This window comes from Chaetodon auriga, chromosome 20 (genome assembly GCF_051107435.1).
Source record: "Chaetodon auriga isolate fChaAug3 chromosome 20, fChaAug3.hap1, whole genome shotgun sequence".
NCBI classification, from domain to species: Eukaryota; Metazoa; Chordata; class Actinopteri; order Chaetodontiformes; family Chaetodontidae; genus Chaetodon; species Chaetodon auriga.
In genome coordinates, this window is record NC_135093.1 from 16057598 (window position 1) to 16083967 (window position 26370).

The following is a 26370-nucleotide window of genomic DNA, read 5'->3' on the forward strand; positions in this document are numbered from 1 at the left end:
TAACTCTGCACCCTGAGCAGTGGAGTGATAGATAAGGCTGGCAGGTGTGGAGATGTGAGTTTAGGTGTTGGCAGGTGTGTGTTCATGGGTGTGAAGCCTCGTCCAGACACCCATCTTCAAGCTGCAGGGAGGATTTAGAGGAACATTGGCTGGCTGCCACTAAAAACCTCCAATATGACACCTGAAATCACTCATCTGCCTCTGTGTAGGAGCAATTTGAGGCAATAAACCAACCTTTTTGCCTGCAAGAAATTTTTGTCAACACCATTTTACATCCGAAGTAATTCGGCAAAACAGCTTCACCCTCTCACAGACTGAGAGAGCTGCCTCTAAAAGCAAAATAATGACTCTGTATTACAATCCATTACAGCGCAAACAGCTTCCCGCTTCACTTTTCTGCGAGTGATGTGCCCTGCCCTCTGTATTAAGCACAAGAAAGAGCACATCACAAAACGCTGAGACGACGCCAATTACGCTGCATCCTCAGTGTGCCGAGCCTGCGCTCCCTAGGAGGCCTTTGTAGTAAGATGGCAACAGCAGCACAACACTCCATGACAACACACATACAGTACACGCCCAGCTAACAAGCTTTCATGAGTGGTGTGAACAGCACTTAACCGTCAATAGTTTCATCCTCCTGAATAACGCGGTGAGAGAGAGAGAGGGAGAAAAGGAAGACGGTTTAATCCTGGCCCTAAGCCCTGGTAAAAATAGGACTGGGAGTAGAACGCAGGAGATTAGGCCAAGGGATTAACTCTCCATTTGTTTTCTAAGAGCATCCGCTGCTGGAGGTGCAAGAGGAAAGGAAAGGACAGGAAAGGAAAGGAAAGGAAAGGAAAGGAAAGGAAAGGAAAGGAAAGGAAAGGAGAAAATGGGACACGGACAGAACAGGAAAGGACAGGAAATAAGACAGGAATTGAAAGGAGGAGGAGGAGGAGGAGGGCAGTAAAAGAGGAGAAAGGAAAGAAAACAAGAGGAGGTGGAGGAAGATGAAACAGGAGAGGAAAGGAAAGCACATGGGAAAGATGATGGGTGTGTGTGTGTGTGTGTGTGTGTGTGTGTGTGTGTGTGCAAAATACAAGTCATGTAAATTATTAAATTCTAGGGTGAAGACCTGGGTTGAGGCAAATGGTTGTTATGGTTATGGTTAGGGTCTCCAGGAAATGAATTCAAGTCTATGCAATGTGCCTAAAAATGGGGCGGGGGCAGGGGAGGGGCACTGTTGCCAGCATTGGCTTTAAATCTTTCATTTTTGCACTCAATGACTGCAGGCATCAATGAAACATCAATGACTTGTGCCTTTGATTGAATTTCCCACCTTTCATATATGTGTGTGTGAGAGAGAGAGAGCATCTGATGCATAATGTATGTGTGTGTGTGTTTGTGTGTGTGTGTGTGCAGTTGTGTATTTGTGTGTGTGCATCTATTACTAAGTTGTGGGGACTTAAATCTGTTTTCACAGTCACATTGTGGGGACTCGCCTTCCTTTTCAGGACAAATGCAAGCCCCCATAACATAAATCACTGAATTTTAGGGTGAAGTCTTGGGTTAGGGTGAGGGTTACAGTTAACTAGTGGTTATGAATAGGGTTAGTGTAGGTCTCCAGGAAATTAATGTTTTGTCTTCCAACCATCTAATAATCAGAGTTAATCACAGGCAGCGGAGTCACACAGCGCCGGTGTGGAGGACACTTTACCTCTGGGTCTCACTCACTGCTGCTACCTCAGTATTCATTAAAGCCAGTGGCAGCCAGCCAATGAAGCAAAGGGTGAAAACTTAATGTTTCAAAGCAGATTCAATCTCAGAGGGAGATTTGGTTTGGGCCCACATAGCTAATATTTTCATACTGCTGGGAAGTCGGGCTCAGAAAAACTCCATTCATCTCCAGTGAGTGAAGTGAGGGAGGTGGGAATACTAGTGCTTTAGGTAAGAGATACAGTTCTTTACAGCTTCAATATCCCAGGATACATTACAGTTATGTCCATTAATGTTATGCAATGCCCAGTGACTGTAGGACCAGTATGTAGCTCATAACATAAAAGCCATGAGCTGCAGATTTCAACCTCTAAGTCCTCTCAAAGCTTCCTTTTATAGGCCACAGCCTGCAGACACGAGAGTGTACTTAAAGTACATGTGTACATGCATCATGTGTGAGCAAACCATCAAGGCATTATCTTATCATGATGGCACTGGTGAGTAGCTTTTATGTAACAGTAGCCTGAATGTTGAGTATGATGATTGACTGACAACAGACATGACGACTCTCTGCACTGTAAAAACACTGTTTATTCCTTGGAATAATAAAGCAGTAAGTGCTTTATTATCATAAACCATGATGAAGACAAGTGTCCACTTCAACCGCTCCCCACACTCTGTTTGTAGCTTGTCCTTAGCCTGTGAATAGCTAATCAAGTAAAAGGTGGCCTGATTTGAAAAGACATAAAGTTAAACACATTTTTTTAATATTTCAAGCAAGATTACTTTTTTATTTCCATCTTGTAAAAAAGGAAAAGGTCCAGAAGTTAAAGTTTGGGTCCTCACATGGTCAGGCTCAGCAACACCCCCTTTGGCAAGTATCACACCTTGTAAAGGCTTTTTTTGTCACCACCTAAGAGTCTTTCAGTACTTGTTTGGGGGATTTTCACCCATTCTTTCTGCAAAAGGCTTCTAGTTCTGTGACATTATTGGACCGTCTTGCATGGACTGGTCTTTTGAGATCTATACACAGATTTTCAATGATGTTGGGCCATGGCAAAACCTTCAGCTTGTGCCTCTTGAGATCATTATCCTGTTGTAGGAGCCGTCCTCTTTTCATCTTCTGCTTTTTTACAGATGGTGTAATGTTTGAGTCCAGAATTTGTTATTGAATTTGGTATTGAATTGAATCCATTCTTTCAGTGAAATGTTCCCTGTGGCACTGGCTGTAACACAGGCCCAGAGCATGATCAATCTACCCCGTGCTTGACAGTTGGAGAGGTGTTCTTTTCATGAAAGTCTGCACCCTTCTTTCTTCAAACATACCTTTGCTCATTGTGAACAAAAAGCTCTACTTGTTCCCAAAATGCATCAATCTTGCTTAATGTTCCTCTGCAAACTTCTGATCCTGAATTCTGTGCTGATGATACAGGAATTTTTTCTCCTGATGGCTCTGCAGAAAGTTTGTCTGTGTCTTTAATCTAGTTTAATGTGTGTACCTACAAGCATGATGTGTGAGCTAACAGCTAGTATCGAGGCCATTCATGGTCCAGAATGCAACTTAAACATATGTGTTTAAGTTTTAAGCCTCCAGCACAATAATAGTATTTTCAGTTGAAGTAGTAGACACCTTTTAGAAACATATTTTCATTTACTTTTTTTGCTGAAAAACTCTACTAGACCGAAATGATCATTTAAAGCATCATTTAAAGAGTATTTGTTATATGACTTGAGTGGATCTTAAATTTGTCATATGTATCATTGGTATAAAAATGTACTCTTTTGTCAGGTTCCAGTCCAGATTCACAACACTTGAAATCCTAAATATAAATTGCGGTATGGATGGTCTCGTGGTCCAAGCAAACGGCTTTCTTACTTTTGGCTCCATTGGGTTGCCGTCGCGCTAGTCTCCGCCTTCCTGAATAAAACGCGGATGCCTACTCTTCGTAGGGTCTCTACGACGTCAGCCGGAGCACGCGCTGCCTACCGTACCACAGGAGCTATATAGTCAAGGTAATGTGAGTGTATTGTTCTTCTTTTACTCGTATAATGTGTGTTTGTATTTATGTAATTACTCTTTCAGTTCCGCGTGTTGTTCACACGGCTGAGGTTTAAGCTAGCGTCCAATAGGACGTAGTTAATGTGTTACTCGGTTTTTGCATATTTAAACTTCTGAGTGACGCGTTCATGTTAGGAGGACGTGGAATAACTGACGCTGTGGGTTATGCTGTTGAGGAGCGGTCGGGCGGAGTGAAGCGTTTTCCGCGCCGCAGCCCTGACGTGTCCCGCTGGAAGTGATTCTTCCGAACAAAAGGCCATGTGGCTGTCTGAAGGCCTAGTCCTCTACAGAGACCAGCGTGGTGCAGCGCCGCTCTGTCCTGAGAGCAGTGGGCTGCTTCGGCGTGTGGGCACTTTCCAGGGCGACAATGAGTGGACGCCTCGGGCGGGTGAAACCGCTTTTTCTCTGGCAGGAGATCACCGGCCAGGCTTAAGGGCGGCTGTCAAGTGCAGCCGGCCGGAGAAACGTCATCAACGTCATGGAGTAGACAGAGCGAAAATCCATCTGCGTCCTCCTTTACGTAGCGCACGTGCAAGGAAACGCTGTCAGGAAAGCTAATGCTAATGTAACAGTGCCTCAAATTCGGCCTTGCACCAGTCCAACAATCCCGTTTAATGAATTTATAAATGACAACTGGCCTAGACTGGACATAAGACTGACCTGCAGGGATTAACACGTTCAGTCATTTACAAGTTTCATCAGTTCTAGTGATGACGATGGAGGGAAATTAGCAGGATAGCTTAATAGAGGGGAGATTCAGTTGGATAACAGCAGAAAATAAAGAGTGGACAGGAACATGCAATCATTTTTATGTGGATCTGGTAAATCCTGTTATGCATTATGTTTTTGTGTGAAATTGGGGTATGTCCGCTATTAAAAATTGTGCAGGATCATTGAAGTTGCGGTGTCAGTAGGCCTGCAGCAATAAGGAGGCTACGTCAGCTTGCTGCAGTTGTGACTAATTTGAAATGCCATTCTGTCTGCAGTACCAAGAGAAAACAAGTAGTAATATGATTTTATCATTAACAACAGAGGGGGTTGCCAGGAAACACAACCTTAAGTCTTGTGTGTCAGTTTGTCTGTGCCTTTGTCATATTCGGGATGTGCTGGTATGCACTCATGTAGAGCATTTTGTGATCTTCAGTGACAGTGGTTTCCATGTTCATCTGTAGTTCTTGTTGTTTTTTTAATAGACTTAAAGGCCCCTTTTCTTCCTGTTTGGGAATCACATTAGGTAATGCTGCATACCTGAGGAGCCGCCCTTGGGAATCAGCGATCGTGTACTGTGTGTACTATCGTGCGCTCTTAACCTCAGCTATGCATTGTGGTTCAGTGTAAATTATGGTGTAATGTGCCTAGCTGCACAGAAAAATGATGCACTGCAGCTTGTGGTGTGTGTTAGTCAATGTAGGGCTGCAGTAAACAATTGATCTGATCAAATCTTTTCTTTTTAAACTGGCTGTAATTTTCAAACATTTCCTCCTTTCCTGGAAGAGTCACATATTCCTTGATTGCTTGTGCTGAATTTCGTGCTTGCCTTTAGAAAAAGCCAGCTGTAGCCTTGGTCGATTACACCAGAAATTGATTAGCAATAATTAATTGGAAGCGCACCAATTGAGCACTCTCTATTTCACTTACAGTTGGAAGTACAAAACCCCCCAAATTCTGTAGTTCCTAGGAAATCATCTGGATATTGGTAGTAAATAGTAATGAAAAGTACATTACATTTAGTCTAAAGTTGTTGACCTTGTCTTCTAACGTATTTACGAGGTTTGAGTAATGAAACTGTCAGGCGAGTTGCTGTCCAGTGCACCATAGGAGGATAAAGGTCTTTACTCTGTGGGAGGGGCTGGCAGCCAAAGTCACAGTCGTCCAGTTTAGGCGATCACACTGTCAGATCAACGCTAACCCGAGTCGTGTGTCGTCTATGCATTCTCTGTGCAATGGGGTCGGGGCCCTCGGCAGCCGGCCCCACCGCTGACTGTGCCAAATGCCACCAAGAAACGTGAGTGACTCCCGAGGCTTGTTCTTCCTGCAGGCTGTATTTATTGTCCCTTCATCCTCCTCCTTTTTTCCCTGCTTTCAGAATCATGGAGGCCGAACAGGAGCGCACCTTCATTGCCATCAAGCCCGATGGTGTGCAGAGGGGCATCATTGGAGATATTATCAAGAGATTTGAGATGAAGGGCTTCAAACTTGTGGGCATGAAGATGATCCAGGTAAGTAAACTTTTTTTTTTTTTTCCCCAGTCTATAATGCATTGGCTTTTATTGACCTTAAAGGCAAAGGGTTTGGAAAAAGCTGCTTTCATAACAGTCACTGGTGTTCATTTTAACCATCTACTGTGTGTGTGTGTGTGTGTGTGTGTGTACATATGATCTTGTCTGTGTGCGGAGTGATGGTTAAGACCTCCGGTGAGCTCATTAGCCTCCTTGTCTATTCCTGACTGTAGCATAACCGATTAGCGCTGAGTCGAGGTCTCCTGATCTCCTAACATCTTATCTGTGACAAAGTGGGATGCCTCATCATGAAGCCATGTTCATTTATAAACTGCACTATCAAGAACTGATGTAAAAATATCACCCATCCAATATTTTCTCAGTCAGGATCCAGAATGTGTCTCATTCCAGACAACTGAGGTGAAGGAGATTAACCCTAATTGCTCCTGTTAACTCCTGGTGTGGTGGAAGTGAAATCAGAATGTGAGCCAAGTAGTCTGAATCAGCAGGGCAGGAAGGTGAATTAGTCAGAGCTGCCTGACTTCATTAGCGTTGCAGTAGAGTAGTTGGGCATTTGTCCTGCAGCGTCAGGGTGGTCGGATTGGTTGAGGTCTCTGCTTAAAGATTTCTAGTTATTCAACTTGTGTGACTGGAGTCTTAACGTTGGAGTGGGATGTCTTGACCATGTGACCACGTGTGTTGTAAGGTCAAGGACATGGTACTCGGGTGGAGGCGGGGTCTTCTCCAGAGGCTTGTTGGTCAGTGCTCACTGTGGTCTGTAAAGGGCTGAGGGCTGGTTGTGGATTATGCATGGAGCACGCAACTCCCTAATGATGGAGACAGGCGTACACCATCAACCTTTCCTCTAGATTCTCAGCGTCCAGGTAGCTGCTGATGCAGTCTACTGGTCAGATGCCAGTGGCCTTTCCCTCTTATTAAATTGTGCATAACTCACAGTGGCAGAATCAATTGGTTTTATCCAACATGGGGCCAGGATTGACTGTAGCTTTAAAAACTCATTTGGCCTCAACCTGTGACAAGATTAATGTAACTAATACTGGGAATAGTTTTTCAAAGAAGCATCATTTAATATGGTTTGGTCACACCAGGCCCAGTGCCTGATCTGCTTAATGAAGTCAGTATCGGCACCAAACAATCAGATCTGATTGGTGCTACCCAGAGATTGATGTCAGGTCTGTTCTGTGATGTCTTCAGGCTAAATGAACACACCAAGTAAGGTCCACAACTTACCTGATGAGCCTTCAACTGTAGATGCTAAAGCTGGTCTTTGAGACAGCAGTGCAGTCCCTCGTGATTACTGGTTTCAGATTAACTGTCTGTAGTGCCGATAGTTGATTCTTGAGAAAACCCATTTTTGGAATGAGCCAAGATTAAAACTAACATTGTTCATGTAGAAAGGTTGAATTTGCATTTTAGGGTATAAAAATGAGCAAGATGCTCTGTTCCAAATGAAGCCAATGCATGACTGAAACTCTAAATTAAATGTGTTCTGTAGTGAAAATAAGTTGAAGAAATACTAAGTGTATAATAGAATCATGCAGTGATGTCTGTCTGTCTGTCTGTCTCCCTGCTGCAGGCCTCTGATGACCTCCTAAAGGCACACTACGCTGACCTGAAGGACAGGCCATTCTTTCCTTCCCTCATCAGCTACATGAGCTCTGGTCCAGTGGTTGCCATGGTAAGAAAACACAACAGACTGCATAAGACTGTAGTGTGCCTGGCTCCTGGAGACGGGGTATGAAGCCTAATATCTGCTCCGTTGCCTGGCTGTTGTGGAAAATGACGCCTGTGATTTGACCACTGTCAGTGAAACGTGTTAATTTTAAGGCCTACTGGGGAAACGCTCATGGAGCAGCTTACGTCATCTCCATCATCCTCTGTTCTTGTTTTCCAGGTGTGGGAAGGCATGGGTGCAGTGAAGACCGGCAGGATGATGCTCGGTGCGACCAACCCCGCCGATTCGTTGCCCGGAACCATCAGGGGAGACTTCTGCATCTTCGTCGGCAAGTGAGTAATGCGTGCTTTTTGGGATATCAAAGTTTGCACTGAATTCTCAGATGTTCTGTTCCTCACTTTTTGTCCTTGTCTTCACAGGAACATCATCCACGGCAGTGACTCAGTGACCAGTGCCAAGAACGAGATTGGTCTGTGGTTCAAGCCCGAAGAGCTGGTCAGCTACACTAGCTGTGCCTTCAGCTGGCTCTACTAAGCCTCTCGGCAGCAGTCCTCACGCTGGTTGGAGACCAGTAAAATTTCTGCCCGAGATTTCCTGTTTTTGCCCGTAGCCTAGAGGGGAGACCTGATGTGAAGTTCTTCATGTCCCACAGTTGTCACGTCCCCTCCCACCCTCCACTCATCATCATACTGTACTTTGATGTGGTCTCTGCAGAGGTCCAGGTCCAGTCCAGATTCATTCCTGAGCTCCATTCCTTTTAGAAGCATTCCATTCATCCCTTGAATGTACAGTTAATGACTTGACTGTCAGTTTTGTTAAATGGTGATCTGCTTTCCAATAAAACACACACAATACCAGCCGTCTCTCCCTTCATTGGTCGGATTACACACAGCACTAATGTGTAGATATGATCCGAAGGTGACCTCCTCTACTCTAATGGACGGGATTAGTTAATGGCATATTTAATGCAGTGGCTCATATCTACTTCCAGGCAGGATTGGAGGGAGCCATAATCTGAGATTAGGCGGTCTGCTTTCAGATGTGCTTTGTGCTGTGATGACACCAACAGGCTGCCAGATGACAGCTGTTGTTTATCATGTCTCCTCAGAATCCTGTACTGGTGTAAAAATGCATCCTGGAGTTCATCTGAAACCTGTGAAGGACTCCAGAGGCCTCATACTGGCTTCAGATCCAGAATGCATTTTCACAACATGAGCACTTACCGACCGCTTTCTGAATTAAAGTATTAATGAAGTTACAATCCATTGTGTGTGTATATATGTAGGTTCATGTGGCAAAAAAAAGCATGACTCAAGTTTTTATACATCTCACCTGAGAGTCCCTATCGCTCATAGATCTCAAGAAAGGATGACGCTTTTATAGCCTGTTTTTACCCAAACTCTGAGCAGGTGAGGTGTGCAGCATCAGTTACCATGGAGATGCAGCCAGGTTGAAAGACAGCCACCGTCCTGACTGTGAAGCCTTTACTCTGCTGCTTTACACCCCTGTGAACACCACATGCTGTGTTTGTGTGTGAAAGCTCGTTAGCATCCAGGAGCCTCCATAGCTGAGTGTAATGGATGAACATTCAGCTTGTGTATACAGATTGTGTGTCATGCCATGTGTGCACATCCTGAAGGAAATCTGCTTGGTGCTTTGCCACATCTCAGAAGTCTGTAAGGTGTTTGCAGTTCCACCAAAGAGTAACTTTGTGTCTGAACTTCTCACATGGTTTCATTTCAACAACTGTTTTAGACCCCAAGAGGTCAAATTATCTAATATTTGATATTTAAAATGAGCTCCACCCTAACAGCTACATCAGTAAAATACTGTTTATGCATTTATGCATCTGTATTATTGTCAGAATATTTTTTCATGTTCCTGCAAACTTCTCATACTTTAATTCCATTTGCTAATAATACATCTGGACTTTTATCTAGATAATGAAAGCAGGACTTCAACCTGTAATGGATTATTTTACAGTTGTATTTGTGCTTTTACTTAAAGGACAAGATCGTTGGTTTTAGTGGCATCTAGTGGTGAGGTTCCAGATTGCAACAACCTGAATACCATTCGCCTTAGCCCTCCCTTTTCAAGTATGTAGGAGAACCTCTGCTGGCCACAAAACTCACAAAAAAACATGAAAGGTGCTTTCTATGAGTGTCTGGTTTGTTCCTTCTGGGCCACTGTAGGACATGGTGGATTCCACAGAAGAGGGCCCTCATTCATTTTCTTTCAGCTGATGAAAACATACTTATGAATATGACATTCCATTTCTGCCAGCTGGTCCTCGTAAATCTTACACTCCGGTCATTTAAGTAAAGGATCTGTTTACTTCCTCCAATACTGGAATTTCAAATCTGCACTTGGCCTACATGAAAAAACCTTATGCTGATCAAAGTTAATGCAGACTAATTAAACAAACTTCAAGAAACCTGTTTTATAGTGAATGAACAAAAATATGGTGCATCCAGAAGTACAAAATTGTGTATCTTATCTGAAAATGAATGAAGCTAACACTTGCTAACACACTGGTATGGTCCTTTAAACATCTTCACAAGTGGCCTTGAAGGACTCAAGTGGTGAACTCTGACAAAACATTTCCACAGAGTTTGAAGTCATAAGCCTTTTTATTCAGTGTAAAAGTCAGATCTTACAAAAATCACCAGATAAACTTTCACAGCCATGCGGAAACAGTTTGCAATGCTTGTAAACAAAGAAGCCATTCATTACAACCAATATTATGATCCAAACATTTGGCTTTATTTACAAAGTCTATCAAAGCTTGATCACAGCACAAATTTACCATATGAAAGGAAACTGGTATACACTATCAAAAAGATGTACAAACTTTAAACTGCAATCTAATAATGTACCTCAGGGGTCAGTGTTAATATCAATAGATTTATAACTATTAACATAGATTTTTTTTTTTCATTTGTATCCAAAATAAATTTTGCACCATAACCCTCTCAACTCACAATTATTTTCAGACAATAGTAATCCCGATACATTTAGTCATTTTTATCAAATATATATAGCACCACAATATAATGGTTTAATATAATGGGGGGAGGGGGAGGGGGGGTTATCACATACAAAAGACCCGTGTTAGTATCCAAGAACAAAACAAATATCCAACTCCGGCCTGCTCCTCATCACTGCCCACAGCTGGCAGAACGAGTGCCAGGAAGAACTCCACAACTACAAGCCAGCCCATTAACGCCAGAGAAGGAAAAAAAATGCGCTGAAAAGTCGGAAAAAGAAATTAGGAGATCGCAAGTCAGGTCATGAGATGTGTTGACGTGGACTTTCAGAATTTTGGATTACTAGACAAACCATGATAGTACGCAAAACATGGAGTGAAAAACACAGTTTTGATGACTCAGCCAAAATTATATTTTGAGTCAAAATCATGAAATTGTACGTCTAAATTTAAGTCAAACTCATGAAATATTATGTCTAAATTTAAGTCAAAATCATGAAATTATACGCCTAAATTTAGATCAAAATGATGAAAGACAAAATTCAGACTTAAAATTTTGCTTTAGTCAAAGTTTCGACTTAACGTCAGTTTTTTTTTTCTTGGCAGAAATGGGCTCCCATACATTTTCTGATCACAGTGGAGGAGGAAAAACACAGACAGACTGAAGAACAACCAATGACGGTAACAACAAAAAAAAAAAAGAAAGAAAGAAAAAAACAAGCTCTGCACGACATCGGCACAACAAGTTCTGTTCTACATGCATTCAGCTGATCAGTGCACCCATTCCCAAGTCAGCTCATTGCTTCCATCTCCAGCTACTGACACCCAAACACTCTAAGAACACAGCTACAAGTGGATGGAGGTCAAACTTGTTCCATTTTTCGATTTTGGGATCAAGGTGAAACACGAAAGTTTAATATCTACAAGGAAAAGTGAGAAAAAGAAGATCCAAAACAGTGTTGATTGTGCATTTGATTATTTAGGGTTAATCTAGAGGAGGGTAGCAGCAGTTAGCCCATAGAACAGTCTTTCATTTCTGTACTAAGATATTAATGCAGTTTGGTCGTGAAGTATTTTAATGCTTCTTTCTGTCTTCCAACATCAGAGGAAAATAAGTCCTGCGACAGATCCGAACCTGAAACCCATCTGCTTCCAATGATTGTGGGACTCTGTCTTTTATTGCTCATTTTGGTCTGAGAAGCTTAGCGTTTGAGCTGAGCTTTGTATCCAATCTGATCAGGAGACAAAGTAAAAAGGAGACTGGGAGAAAAATAAAAATAAAAAATCTCACATCACATTTCGAAATGAAAGGAAAACAGGAAGATAGGAAAAGCAAATCAAACCCCAAAAAAAGCAACAAACATCGATGTGATTTTTGTCACTCAAATGTAGAATTTAACATGAAGACAGGTTCAAAAGCAATCGACAAAAATACATGAAACTGTAAGTGATAAGACCTTTGTTGTTTGAATAGTATGGAAGCAAAAAAACGCCCAAATATTTAGAATCCTGAAAGCAACCGAATACCTGAATTTGACATTGCTGAATATTGATTTTTCACCAACTCAAATGGAAAATTCAAGTCAAAAAAAACATCTCTTTTTTTTTATTCTCGTGTACACAACTTATCTTTAGCTAGTTTAAAAAAAAAAAAATCCATCTTTCTGGAGTTGCTGAGTAACCCTGGTAGTCCAGATGAGCATGTTTGAATTTCACCCACATTATTTCAGCAACCTGATTTTTGAAGTGGAAGTTGAACTGGAAATTCCAAAGATGGGAATTAAAACCACCTAAATTAATCCAGCTGGTTTCCAGAGTGACATATTTCAAAGCTGTAAATTCAGTGGTATTTAAATCTCACTGCTGTTACTTCAGTTGCTTTAAAGATTCTACTCATTGCAGCGCTTCTCTGCACCCACAGCGACATGCACAAGATGTAGACGCCGATTCAGATTTGTACTTATGACCCCTACAACCGAAAAAAAGAAACACGAACTTCCTGAGAATTTAATCATGAACCTTACTGGTAGAAAGAGAAATTATGGATCTTTTACCGTTACTGAGAAGTTTAAATCTGCTCTGCATTTCAATACAGCCTTTGGCCATACACCGAGTACTCTGTATATCAACCCTTGCTCACAAAAAACACAGTTATACAATACCATTTTGTTAAATTATCTCATATGTTAATTATATTAATGTAGTGATCATGACATTTGAGGGTGCTATAAGTCTTATTTTATTCAACATAGCAAAATAATATGGGATCTATTATTATTGCATCATTCAAATTAGAAGACTACCTCATGTGCTGTGATAAAATTCTTCCATGTTTGGTGCCTAGTCTTCAAGTGGACCATTTCCGGTAATCATTTTTTCATTTGCATATGCTAACACACTGCCATAGTCTATGTCATACTCTTGTTTTAGCTAAACGTGGCTAGCATCAGGAGGTAGTAGATAAACAGCTGCAAAAAATCTAGCTCTAAGAAGAATGAAAGGAGTCTCGTCTTTTCCACGGCCGAGCATGGACTTCTGACTAGTCAGGATTTGTTACTCCATACCATCATAGTCATGAAGGATATATTTTTATATATATATATATATATGTATATGTATATATAGAATCTATGTATTTCTGCCACTTTTAGATCCTGTCGTCTTGTGTGAATGCTGCCCTCAGAGACTATTGGAAAAGCAGTGCATTGTTCATGTTTCATTATCAACAACAAACCTGTTATTCTGTGGCTCAGGTGAATCATAAACTAGCTTGCATACATATGGCTCTGACATGAGATCAATCTAAGCAATAGAAAAACACTAATGCTTTGCATATTAAACCTAATAACATATTGAACATATTCTTTGTCGCGTTTGCACAAAACTGCCTGATGATGAGAGCCTTTGACCGAGGCAGATTTTTCCTTCCGTTCGCTCAATGTGACAGGAGTCCAACCTCGTCTCTTCAATGACAGAAACCAAAGTTTGATGCTACAAATGCTGAATGTATGGAGTTTTGAGTGTGCCACATTTTCAGTGTTGGATTATAGTCAATGAATACATGTAGAATGTTTTAAAAGCAATTAGACATGGATGCATCAAAATAAAAGTGAATATGTCCTCAATAATATATATATCTTCTGTTCTAAATAAGTGCATTAGTAGTAGTATTTGGGGGTTTTTAACCTTTTAAAAAAATCATATTTCTAAAGGATTTTGAGTCCTGTAAACACATGACAGTTGGCCAATTAGGCCTCCTGCAGACAGAGGCACAACATAGAGGCATCATGTCTTAAATCAAATTCAGATTTTAAAGACAAATGTTCATATGAACCAGCCAATTCCCCAAAGAACCGATGTATGAACTGACTATAATTTAACACTGAGTCAAGCTTAGCTTAAAGGTGGGGTAAGTCAAGGTCTGGTATCAAACTCCAGACGCAGCAGACGTGGTCCAAAGCAGAACAGGAGCATCTGCGATCTGAATCTCACTGCTGTCGTGCAACCTTAGACAAGTGATGCACCTGCCCGCATCCACAACCTTTTAATACACAACAATTGGTCAGTTGTGCTGTCTGTCTGCCCAATTATAAGACTGCTCGCTTCCTGACAGCAGCTACATCCAAACTGTAAAGGTCAAAGTACATACTGTAGCGTTGGACAGTGGGAATAACATGTCAGACTGCACCCTATCATACCAGTAAGGTTTCTCTTGTGTACAACATACCCTGCTGCTCACTTTACAGTCACGCTATGCAAAATTTGTTTCTCATTTAGTATTTCTTTAAAACTCAGGTGATTCTTCTTTTAAACTGAAAACAGCTTTTCATCTCCACAGCTTCATAACGTCTGTTCACCATTACAGCACAAAGCGCCCAGTATATTCACAATGATGCCTCGTACATTTCTGCAGGGGCTGGGGGAAAACTTATCTCCTGGGCTCACTGGCATTGCTGAATTCTTGCTCCAGCAGCCTCTAATCCACAGTCAGTGGTATTGTGGGAGTTGTGATTACTGTGATCGGTCCCTAAAGCTCCACTCTGAGCAATCAAAGCCACCCGACACTGTTACCTCATTAGACTTAAGCTCTCTTATTTAAGCTTATCCTGGTTTGTTTAATCTATAGTAACCTACAGGCAGGTTCACCAGCTGGACCGTGAAGGAATGCTTGAGTCAGCTTTGGTGGGGTGATATAGCTCAAAATGACATTTAAGTAGTAAAAAACAGGTATTTCCCACAATGCCCACTTATAGCTGAGCCATATTAAGATGTATGAACCATACAGTGTTAGTGAAAGCCCAATGCAATGTGCAAGGGGGTTTTTGTCATTAAATAAGACAATGGTTAAGACGAATCTCAACAACAAATGCACGTCATGGGTTACTGTATAAAGCTGCACCGCGTCCATTCACATTTTCCATCCAATCACTGCAATGAACGAACTGGCGCCACAGTAGAGACGTGCTAAACGGGTTAAATGTCACCTCACAGCTGTCTTAACCACAAAAAAATGAACACTTAATACTGAAACAATTAGTAGATTAATCGCTTGATTAGAAAACGTATCAACAGTCTTGTGATTAGTAATTTAAAAGTGGCCAAAACCTGCAGGCTGCGGTGGTCACAAAGCCTTAGTGTGAACGACACTGCTGAGCTCGGATCAGACTTTGGCTCCATAATGTTTGAATCAGAAACGAATGCAGCTGTGGAGTTTTCTGGTCAATACTGGAAGAAACAAAAACAAAACAAAACAAAAAAAAAACGAGATCAATATCAGTAATGCTGAGCAGCAGTGCTGACATCTCTCTTCAAACCACAACCCTTAATATCTATACTCTTCTATTTGAATAGGTCTCCACATACTATATGAATATCATCACTTTTATGAAACAACGCACATAAGTTTCCCACACAGCCACCAAAAATGTAAATGCAAAATAAGTACATTAAGACAAAAACAACTCCAAAATCATTACAAAAAAACAAAAACAAAAAACTTCAAGTACTATTAACAAAGTAAAAGTCCACCTGGCAAAATTGTTCAGAAGAAAATAATCAAAATATGCACAACTCATGTCCCACTCACTGCCAGCCTCTCGTCTCTCCTCAGGCCACTCAGTGACTGACTCTGACCTGAAAACAAAAACAAAAACAAAAAACTAAACTTAAGACCTGGCTCAATAAATGGTTCTCACAGTTTCTACAGGTCTCTGTGCGCGGCCCAGATTGTGGCAGAGGCAGGGTGGGCTGATGTCGACTTGCAGGACCCCCGTTTCTGTCGAAAAAGGGTTGTTGTTTTTTTGTTTGTTTTTTTTAAAATCCACCCAGACGTCTCCTGTCTGGCTGGTTCTTTCAGACTGGAGAGGAAAAGAACGATGTTGCGTCATTACGAAAGAGAATGCCCAAACATGTGTGACCCAGGCCCGACCCTGGGTGCTTTCCAACCCCTCAATCGTAAAGGTTTTGTGAGTGATTATGTGCACACACAGCTACAAGGTTAGAAAATTGTTCCCTTAAGGATTTTTCAGAAGAATGAAAATGATCCCCTCCTCGTCCTCGCCGTCTCCTGTACTGACTCCATTGAAGGCCTGTGGCATTGGTCTGAGTGTGATTCAAGGCTAGTTTGACTCCACATTCCTGATCCTTGCTGGGGGTTTCCAGAGGCGTGTCCTGACCCGGTTCATCCTGCTCTGTCCCGACACTGTGACCTCAGGGTTCCTGTTTGATGTAGTAGCTGCCCGAGCCGTTGCTCTCCTGGTCGGAGGTGCCCTGTGAGAAGGTAAACTCATCCACCTCTGCCGTCTCCTCTTTCATTCGCAGGAGAGACTCTACAGACGGGGACAGAGACAGATAAGAGAGAGAACAGCAGCACAGATGAGCCACTTGTGTTCATTCACTTTGAATGAAATACAGGAGGAGCCTTGGCCTTTGTCCCAGGTCATAATGTTAACTCCACATGCATCAAGACAACTACTTGAAATCTAAAATGAAACAAACATGCGTTACGACCGCTTTAAAGTGGAGGCGAAACGCTGGCAATGCCAAAACTGTAACTCCTGCACGGACCGTCACTGACATGAGGAAATATATTTATGTGAGAACAATGACATGTACAAACAAAGGTTGATTTAACAGTCCAACATGCAGCATCGGCAGCATCCAGATCCACAGCGAGGCCCTGCGAGCGAGACCCAGACCGCTGCGTCCTGTTAAAAACAGCGTGGGCCTCAGAAGGCTCGGTGCCATGCTGGGTTGATCATTAGTGTGATGTTACCTGATTTGTGGGTTTGGTGGAGGTGTGTTCGGGGTCGGGGCCGAGTGGGCCCCTGGGCAGGGTAAGGGGGTGGACTCTGCTCTTCGTCTCCCGAGAAGCTGCTCCTCCTCCTGCCTGCCTGACTGAAGGGCCGCCGACCAACCGGAATCTTCCTCTCTAAACACCAAGCCAGACTCGGGTAAGCTACCAGGGGCTTATTACACACAGGGGTTCAATTCAACTGGAAGGTGTTCTGGATGTTTAGATTGTATATTAGGAAGGACAGTTAAAAAGGTTAACGGTGAACTTTTTAATTTAACCTCACACTGTTGTCACTTGCATTGATATGCCCATCTGAATAAGCCCCTGGTAAGCTGTAATCAGACTGCCAGACCCAAGTAAGCAGATGCACTATTAGATACCAAAACAAGACTGCAGCAACTGGACCCAAGGTATGGACGTCTGAGGCTGCCACTATTTGAATACATTTTCAATTTTCATGCCCACGATGTATGACAATACAATAATATAAATAATGATAAAATGATAAATAATGATAAAATTACATACTCTCATTTTCATGTCTGAAATCAAAAGAATTAATTGATTGAATGATTTTCGCCTAAGCAGAAAATAGTCGAGAAAAATTTCACTGAAGCAGAAATCAATGTTTTATTATCAAATTAGCACACAATGTGCAACCTAAACTGTGTGTAAACTGGATTTTGAAAAAAAAAAAAAAAAAAAAGTAGGAGGTCACACCCTGGCTCCGTCTCAGAGTAACCAAGGTCTTATAGATAAACTGTGTATATATGCAGAGGCCTGTTCAAGGAGAACTGCCCAAGTATTCACATTTTTAATAAGCACTTTGTTCAAAGCATCCTCAGCTGGTGGGGTGGAAGTCAGGGCATACGTACGTAGAGTGGGAGCTAAAGATCAGAATTTAGTATCTAGTAGAGTACCACACATGTAGGAGATGGATATAGAATATCCCCAGTAGGGAATAATTTGAGGAGTGGAAGGGAGAAACATGTGACATTGGGTGTATAAATACACCTCATTAGAGAGGACATGTTCAGGGTTTGGTGTGGCACTGTCTTGGCTCACTTGTTGATGTTGTATTGCTCATCAACTGCAAAAAATACTTATGCTTAAGACATCTGAAGTCTCCTGATGAACTCCACAAAAAGGTTCTATTTCATTAGATATGAGCTAAAAATCAGCACACAGCATTGCAAAACTATCTTAGTCCTAGGTTGCAATCTGAAAATAAAAGTCCACTCTACGTGCAATTTACAGCACACTGAAAACGATTTGTCAGTGAGGTTTTCATGCCAGTAACTATGCATTCTTGAACAGAAAAGGGCAAATTGTATTTTACACGTTTAATTTGGATTTTGTCATACATAGTGTGCAAATTTGATTTAATGATTACATTTCATTATTGGCAGCCTTAAACTTCCATATAACCGGCACCAATTTAGCATCAGCATCTGCTTTTACCATCTGAAACTTGGGACCTCAATAGGGATGCAAAATCAGGCCGTCTGCTCTCAAATATCTGCAGTATCTCAAACACCAAAACAAAATCTCACACACTACGTTGTCCAAGTGTGCATGTGTTAATAGCTGTGGCACTCAAAAGGGAAAAACATCCTGCAGTGTGACAGAGGTCAGATGAAAATAGTCCGGACACACCGAACAGGTGACCAACCAGAGAGCAACAGAGTTCCCACCGCAAGCATAGCCAATGACAAGAAGAGGAACGACAAAATGACAACAGGAGAAGGCGAAGGAGGGAGTGGAGAGAAACAAATGGACAGCGGAAGAAAGACTTACTTTTCTTTTGTCCTTTGTACTGCTGGGCCTTTTTCTTCTGCTTGGGTACAGACTGAGGCATTTCCCTGTTACCTGAGAGAAGACCATAAGACAGTGGACAGTGAAGTGCAACAGCGAGGTACAAGCCGAGAAAACAATCAGTACTCGTTCACGTATCAGACTAGCTACCCAGAGAGAAAAGCACAAACCAATACACACAATTAAAATGTATCCAGAATATTAGCTGGGAGTACATGAATGAAAAATATTAGATAATTATATCACTGTTGGAGAACAGCGGTTAGAAAATGATGATATCTGTCTCTGATGATATTTGTCTCTGTGCGGATGAGGCCCGCCTCCCCCTTCTCACTCTTCAAATCAGGCCTGCAGCACCCTTATTCCATTTAGTCCTCATTTATTGGGCTATTTAGATTATGGCCTACAATCACACAGTGCCATGGCTTTGTTAAACGTAATAAGACGGCAGGCTGTGGCTCTCATTTAATTCCTTTTTGCTCATATACCATCTGTTTTGTTAAGTGCTTTGCTAGATAGTCGGCGTGAATCAAAGCTGCTAATACAGAGTGAGACTGACGGTCTGATGATTGCAGTGGGTTTAATCATTCTGATGCTTAATTGACTATTTGGTCTATATAATATATATAATGATGAAAGAAAACAACGTCTGGTTAGGGGGCTGAAATGTGTCGTGTCCTTACTCTGCGAGGCGGGGGGCTGGAGCTGGTAGCCCGTCAGCTGACACCAGCCCACAGGGTAAAGGTCAGGTGACTCGCAGTCAACCCACTGGTCATACTCATCCTCCCAGCCATCAAAGTGGATCCTCAGTAGCCGGTGCACAATCCTCGTCACCGTGGCAACACATACCAGCCGTGGCTCCATTAGATCAACAGCCTCCAGTTTCATGCCTTGTCGGAAGCCATGATTGGGAACCTCCTGGAAGAGGCGCAGCAGCAAGGACAGTAACAAAAAAAAAGGCGACATTTAGAGAGCAGGCTGATATGTAATTGCAATATAATGGTTTATGAATAATGGCATATGAAACTCTGTTGTTGTTATTTATAATCAGAAAAATCTACCACAGGACATTAAAACTCAGAATGATACGAACACAAATAGAGTGGAGAACCCGTTAATTAAGCCTACCTTGTTAAAGAGCTTGACAGGAGCAGCTATTGAACCCGTTTCTCTGAGGTAGTCAAACCATTTAAATGGCAGTTTAGTGTACCCTGGGGAGCAGAGTCAGTGTTGAGACCAGATCACGGTGAAACCATTATCAAGATAATGTTATTTAACGACTTCTAACCAGTGACTTCACCTGTCCAGAAATATTTAACAGAGCATAGATTTAAATTGCCTAAATAACAAATCAAACACAGACATGACGAGACACACGACACAAATCGTTATGTGTAGTTCATGTATGCATTTAATAGTGACACATGTATATGTAACAAAAACTAAATAAAGCAATGCGCAATTTATCAAACTGGATTTCTTCATTTGATTTGTTTTTTATCGAGGCATTTTAAATCTTCCGTAGGCCTGTGGTCCTCTAGGTGGGAGCAAATGCACATTTACATTTCTGAGAGGCTCAGAGAAACAAGGGTACCTCTAGGGGGCGTGAGTTCAATGTCGTTGATTTCACAGAAGCCGACGGGGAAGATTGAGGGGGAGGTGCTGTGGTAGCAGAACCAGTCTGATCCGTCCACTGCTTCCGAACCATCGATCCCGATCATGAGGTACCCGTCTGCCAACACCTGCAGCAAACAGCAGACAACGGTCGAAGTTAGTCTGGCCTTTTAAAATCAACAAGAGCTAATCGTTCTTTTACTCTACAAAGTCTGTTTCCTGACACACAGCAGCTCATGACACATTAACAACCAGAATGTGGAGTCCAGCAACACACTTACCTTTCTTACAGTGGCTACACATATAGCTGAGAGGTTGAGGGGGTCAATGGCTTCTAACTTCATCCCATCTTTAAACCAATCCCCACTCTGGTCCACATCTTTCACCTGATGCACACATGCAGAGAGAAAAGTCAACTTGGGGATTTTATTATTTGTTACAGACATATTAGTTTAAAACTGAGACATTAAGGAAGTCAGCATATGGGTCTCAATCATACAGCACAACAGCTGTGTGATGGCCTCGGATCAGCAGATATCAATCAAACAACAGCTGCGGGACTCTTTCTGGATAGGCAGTTAAGAAAGAAACACAGAGAGTTTCTCTTTTGTATTACCTTCTGGAAGTACTGCGCAGGAGCATCAACTTGACCCTCAATTTTCTTTGTAATATCTGAAAAATAAGTAGACAGATCAAAATGACTCGCTGAGCCGGAGCTAAGAGGTGATTCACATTAAACAAAGAGCTCCATGTGCATTAAAGGGTTTAGAGACGACAGACAGAAGAAGCCGAGAACAAGCTGAGCTTCAGGAACGCCGTTTGATGAGAAAAGAGATGAACGACTGGATTCACTATGAGCATAAGAATAACTTTCATTCACAGATAGAGCAGCCTTTCATAAAACTATGCCCACCACATCTGTTATCATAAAAGCCAAATGATGCGATCATTATATTAGGAGGATTTTTAACCCTTTTTGTAAACACCCACAGTGCATTTCAGTAATGGCATTTGAAGGATAATCAGTGCTGCAGCGTAAGGGTTTCTGTACAGTATGATCATCAAACATGACATTTAAAGGGACGGGTCTCATTTTACACAACATCAGCATATTTGTCAGTACTACCGTACTCGCTGTACTACTCAACCTGTAAAGTCAGTTGTATAATGCCTTCAGTGTCTCTGATGGAGCTTTGCCAAGTCTCAGAAGACCATGATGATGTCAATAAGACATGCTGACTTTGGCTTGGCAACAACAACTTCACAACATAATATATAACATTCATGGTTATATGTGTATAATCACCTGAAAATAAGGATTTTACACTTAACACTTAAACTTCAGTGTTACTGATTTTATCCAAACTCACCGGACCGTTTGAAGCGGTGTCCGATGCTGCGCGACCAGCCTATATTGTGGATGAGGGGGCTAAACATGTGGCACCAGAAGTCATCCGACCTGTCCTGGCTCTCCTCATACACCAGCCTGAGACGACCTCCGATTACCTGCTCCACCAGCGCCACCCGTGTCCGGCACAGGTAGTTCTTATCCACCACCTCTACCCGCATCAGCTTCTTAAAGGGAAACTGCATGTTCTCATGTACCTATGGTTAAAAATGATGCATGGTGGGGTTATTCCACCAATATTCCAACTGACCACTATCAGCCCAACAGTCGGCCATTGCAGATATATTTGCACAGGTGTGTGTGTATGTGTGTGTGTGTGTGTGTGTGTGTGACTCCTTGCTCTGAGATATTGGCACTGGAGATCAAAAACAGTATCATTAAAATGATGAGGCACTGTGGGTCTCACCTTGGAATTAAAGTCAGGCGGCAGTGTTTTAGCTCCAGTGAGACGCTTGACAAGAAAGGCTTTCCAGTTAGAGTACTTATGCTGTATGGCTGTAGAGGAGACCACAAAAATAACAGTAAGAATTACCACCAACCGTCCCAGAACACAGGCACTCAAGAACAAGACTGGGAAGAAACGGCTCACTTTTCGGAGGTACAAGGGGTTTGCCGCTTGAAGCACACCATCCCACCGGGTGCACCTCAGGGATACAGAGATTACACCAGAAGTCCTTACTGGTGTCATTGTCAAAGCCCTCATACCGCAGAAGAGCCTTGAACCCTGCACAACATGAAACACACTTGATTAGATATTTCGTTCTTGACCTCGGGAACACCAGTCGTTACCTGCATGTTCTAGTCTTTCAACCATATTGCATGGTCTTCATCAGCAGATGAGCTCTGCTTGTCATGGAACTGTAGACGGCCAGTGAGCATGTGGAGCCCAGCTTTTAAGTGAACAGGGACCACAAGTCCTAAGAGTGCTCAGAAGAATTGCAAAGTTTAAATATCTATAGTTCCCTGACACTGAGCAAACTCAATCTGCTGATGAAGAGCGTGTGATGTGGTTGAAAGGTCCTGAACAAGTGAAGACGCAGAAAAAGAAGACGCATGAAACATTGACAATACAAAAACAACACTGCATTAGCTAACTAATATTAGTGATTGACTGTACGTTCTTATTTTGGCTGTCAACATACTTTGTATCATTGCACTGTCAGAATGTGTGATGTATATCAACATACATGAGCTTTTTAGGGTGGATTTCTTCTTTAAACAAATTTTCTTTGACTATCTGTAGAAGTAGTCTTACCTGCTAGCTTAATGATTTCTGCTATCCAGTACACTTTAGTGGACAGGTTGGTATCGGAGTTGAGTACTTCAAGCCTCACTCCTTCCTCTATGTCTCCCCAGCATGTCCCCATAGGGGCCTGAAGTGTAGAGGAAGCAGTGAAGTTATTAAGTTGAGAAAGCAACAAATTAGTGGTCGCTGCCAACTCGGGGTGGGTGGAATACTGGTTTCGTCACAGTCACCAGTGGGACGTTCTGCCACAAAATGCCAAAGCAGGATTCCCTGAAGCTCAAGGATGGATCGATACAGACATTATAAACTCAGAGCCTGTAGGTTCTGCCATTTTTGTGTTGCTTTACTGTTTATTTTGCTGGTTAGTGTGATGAATTTGACCCGTTCCATGGCTACTGTGGCTACTAGCATCTACTGTAGACCCACACACTGTAGCAGTGATTTAATACTGAGGGACAGTCAAGAGAAATTATGAACTTTAAGCCTCATTTGAAGTGAATTCAATTATTAAATTACAAGAGTAGTAGCATGGATGTAGATTTTTTCACACTGCATTTTGTGGCGTCTCATATCGCCAGAGCTAACGTCATCTCCACACCTCATACTGCAACACAAACTCAGCTGGTTTTGTTGTTACAGGAAAGCCTCCTCTGCTGCGTCAGTATGTGTGTCTGTTGTTACTGTATGCAAATGTACTTGTTAGACATGTGCTGTGGTACACTGACTGTTGTACTTATATATTTGGGCTTTGACAAATAAATCTAATCCTACCCCTTGTCTGACTCTTAGAAAGAGCAGGGAATCCTTTTTATTTGTGGGATTCTGTGACATAATACCCTCGCTTTAAAAAACAAACAAACAAACAAACAAACAAAAATACAGTGATAGAAATTTGAAGTCATTTCACCCACCCCTTCAACCTACTCAACTCCAAGTTTTACTTACATGCTTGAAACAGCTGACTGGGGCTCCAGCCATGTTACTGCTACAGATATACCGACCCCAGTCAAAGCTCTCTGCAGGGACCACTGACAGAAACAAGAAACAGTGTAAAGCTGGAGTATATCTACACAGATCCTATTCAACATCATTGGTGCTTTTTGATAACATACCGGCTTTTGATTTGGCCTGGTTCTGTTGACTTGCTTGGTACTGGGCGTAAGCTGCCAACTTTGCCATAAGAGGCTGTTTCTGTAAGACTTTCGCCTTTTTTGTTGGTGGTTTGCCCTTGCAAAATCAAAGCACATGTCAATATTTGTGCAATAATATAGTTTTTATGTCAACACATTTCTTGTAGCAGGCATAACAGAGATCACTTACCTGGAGTCTTGCCAAGATGCTAGCTTTTTTGGAATTTGAGGAATAACTCCTAGAACAGGACACGCTGCAGAAGCGCTTGGTTTTTGAGTAGAAAGCATCTCGTACTCCAACCATTCCACACATCTCACAAGTGGCTGGTGGTGAAACAAAGATCACAAAACAGACACGTATAATCTGTTAATATCATCAGGCTGTACATGTTGGCAATTATTTTCATTTACATGATTAGGTTCCTGAGAAGCACAGAAAGTATATTTCCATTTACTGACCCATTCCAGCCTTGCCATCGGGGTAGGTGTAGACTTGGCCATTGTTCTTGATGATGGGCAGGCTGGCAGGGATGGAGGGCACCACCTCATCCTCACTGTCCTCTGAGCTGGAGCTGCTGGTGGACTCCTCGCTGCAGCTGTCATAGCCATCAAACATCCCGTACGAGTCTCTCCGCTTACGCTCTGAACGTGGGGTGCGTTCAGCCTTTACGATCAAGGAAATGACAGGACAAAAAAAAAAGTCTGAATGAAACGAATGCTTCAAGGCTGTGACTAATGATTAACTTCCTTAATAATTACAATGATTGTTTTGTGAAGTAATCTATTAACTGTTTTGCCAGTGAAATCCCAGAAAGTAGTGAAAATTGTCCATCAGTTTCCCAAAATGGTGACAAGGTGACATGTTTGAATGTGTCAACTGACAGCCCAAAGCCCAAATATATTCAGTTTACTATCGCTGAAGACCAAAGAAACCAGCATATATTAGCATCATACTGTGTCAAATGTATATTGGTCTGTTCAACGTAGTACTGATTCTCGCTATTGGAAGTTTTTTTCTAAGTATTATAAATTCTCAATTTACCGCCAGGGGATATTTTACAATTTCTTTAAATGTCATCTGTTAAGAAAAACTGTTCGGAAAAGCCCTACCTAATTATAATTACAGCCGGTAATATTTAAACATTCAATACGTCTTTCTCATCCGGAACTTTGTAAAAATATTGACTGTTGTCATTGCCTGCCTACTTCCTCCTCTGAGCATCACAGGTGACATCTTAACAGGCTGCGCTAACACTAATTATTTACCCAGCAAACTTCTGAAAGAAAAAATATAATATATTAGCAAGTAAAGACATACTATGCTTGAAGTAAAATGTACAAAATAGAGGAGCTAGCTAACATATGCGCTAAAATAAGAGTCGGCCTTATTACAAATAGCTCCTAATGCTAACTAGCATTAGCACAGATGGCTAGCGGAAACCTGTTTTTCCCGTTTTTATTCACAAACGCATACCACACTTTTCATTTCCGTAGCGAACCTGCACTCGCACATATGCAGTCAAAAAAAGCGCGAGGTTATTTTATTTCTACCTTTAGGTTTTTTGGAGAGCTTTCTAATATTTAACGCTGCCTGACCCCACTAGCTAGCTACCATAAACAGATAACAACAAAGGAGCGCTAGCCTAAGCAAATCCTCTGTAATGGGAGGCTCGCGGCCCTAAAATGTTTCAGCTTCACTCACCAAATCCCTTGTGTCTTCCATCAGCCCTTCATATAGATAACGTTCTAGTTAACTGTGCTGCCCAATGCAAATCAATCCCCTGTGCTGGGGATAAATTTGGGTTTGAAAGACCAAAGTCTAAATGAATACTACCAAGCAGGATATCAACAAATTACTCTGGTTCTTCTGCGCATGTGCGATCGTAACCTACTTTCATGTGATTGGTCGAACCGGAATGGAGGTCATCGACCCACACAGAAACAAAACAGTGGACTCTGTAATGGAAATGAATGAATGGCCTCTTCAGTAAAAGAATAGAATAACACATCTCCACATCACTCCCGTGTCAAACCAACACCAATGTAAACGGAGGGAATACTAATCGTAAAACTAGCTGTTTTACATTAAAGTCACTTGTTTCAGTTTCATACTGCTTAGTTAAATGCACATAATGACTAATTCAGATTTACACTAAAGAAAGAACTTCTGCTCCTTTAAGTACCTGATAAAGGCAGCGATGGGGGAA

The 26370-nt window shown here is 42.0% G+C and overlaps 2 protein-coding genes across 5 annotated transcripts; one reads left to right on the plus strand and one right to left on the minus strand.

Moving 5' to 3' along the window:
- The first annotated feature begins 3591 nt into the window (after positions 1–3591).
- On the plus strand, positions 3592–8526 carry nme2a (NME/NM23 nucleoside diphosphate kinase 2a). 3 transcript variants are annotated; one of them, XM_076760056.1, is made up of 5 exons: positions 3592–3708; positions 5841–5973; positions 7571–7672; positions 7889–8001; positions 8089–8526. In XM_076760056.1, exons 2-5 carry the CDS (start codon positions 5845–5847, stop codon positions 8201–8203), a joined length of 459 nt encoding a protein of 152 aa, XP_076616171.1. In that variant the 5' UTR covers positions 3592–3708; positions 5841–5844; the 3' UTR covers positions 8204–8526. The 3 variants fall into 3 exon arrangements, with proteins under 3 accessions (XP_076616171.1, XP_076616172.1, XP_076616170.1); XM_076760057.1 differs by having other exon boundaries at positions 3632–3713; XM_076760055.1 differs by lacking the exon at positions 3592–3708 and adding an exon at positions 3888–5759.
- A 7444-nt stretch (positions 8527–15970) lies between these two features.
- mbtd1 (mbt domain containing 1) lies at positions 15971–26045 on the minus strand. Of its 2 annotated transcripts, XM_076759747.1 has the most exons (17): positions 25866–26045; positions 24623–24827; positions 24354–24487; positions 24146–24260; positions 23979–24061; positions 23043–23160; positions 22377–22511; positions 22194–22282; positions 21750–21984; positions 20996–21051; positions 20661–20765; positions 20360–20507; positions 19894–19976; positions 19449–19683; positions 18748–18819; positions 16930–17085; positions 15971–16483 (listed from the first exon to the last, which is right to left on the minus strand). In XM_076759747.1, the coding sequence occupies exons 1-17, from the start codon at positions 25884–25886 to the stop codon at positions 16365–16367; spliced, it is 2109 nt and encodes a 702-aa protein (XP_076615862.1). In that variant the 5' UTR covers positions 25887–26045; the 3' UTR covers positions 15971–16364. The 2 variants fall into 2 exon arrangements, with proteins under 2 accessions (XP_076615862.1, XP_076615863.1); XM_076759748.1 differs by lacking the exon at positions 16930–17085 and having other exon boundaries at positions 25866–26034.
- Positions 26046–26370: the final 325 nt, after the last annotated feature.

Bases quoted from the DNA above. Each gene is read 5' to 3' on its own strand.
- nme2a (XM_076760055.1), top strand. From the start codon at position 5,698: ATGGGGTCGGGGCCCTCGGCAGCCGGCCCCACCGCTGACTGTGCCAAA. The intron at 5,974-7,570 runs GTAAGTAAACTT...TCCCTGCTGCAG, and splicing joins TGGGCATGAAGATGATCCAG to GCCTCTGATGACCTCCTAAA. The intron at 7,673-7,888 runs GTAAGAAAACAC...CTTGTTTTCCAG, and splicing joins CTGGTCCAGTGGTTGCCATG to GTGTGGGAAGGCATGGGTGC.
- mbtd1 (XM_076759747.1), bottom strand. From the start codon at position 25,886: ATGGAAGACACAAGGGATTTG. The intron at 24,488-24,622 runs GTCAGTAAATGG...TTTCACCACCAG, and splicing joins CGATGGCAAGGCTGGAATGG to CCACTTGTGAGATGTGTGGA. The intron at 22,283-22,376 runs GTGAGCCGTTTC...TCTCCTCTACAG, and splicing joins ACCCCTTGTACCTCCGAAAA to CCATACAGCATAAGTACTCT.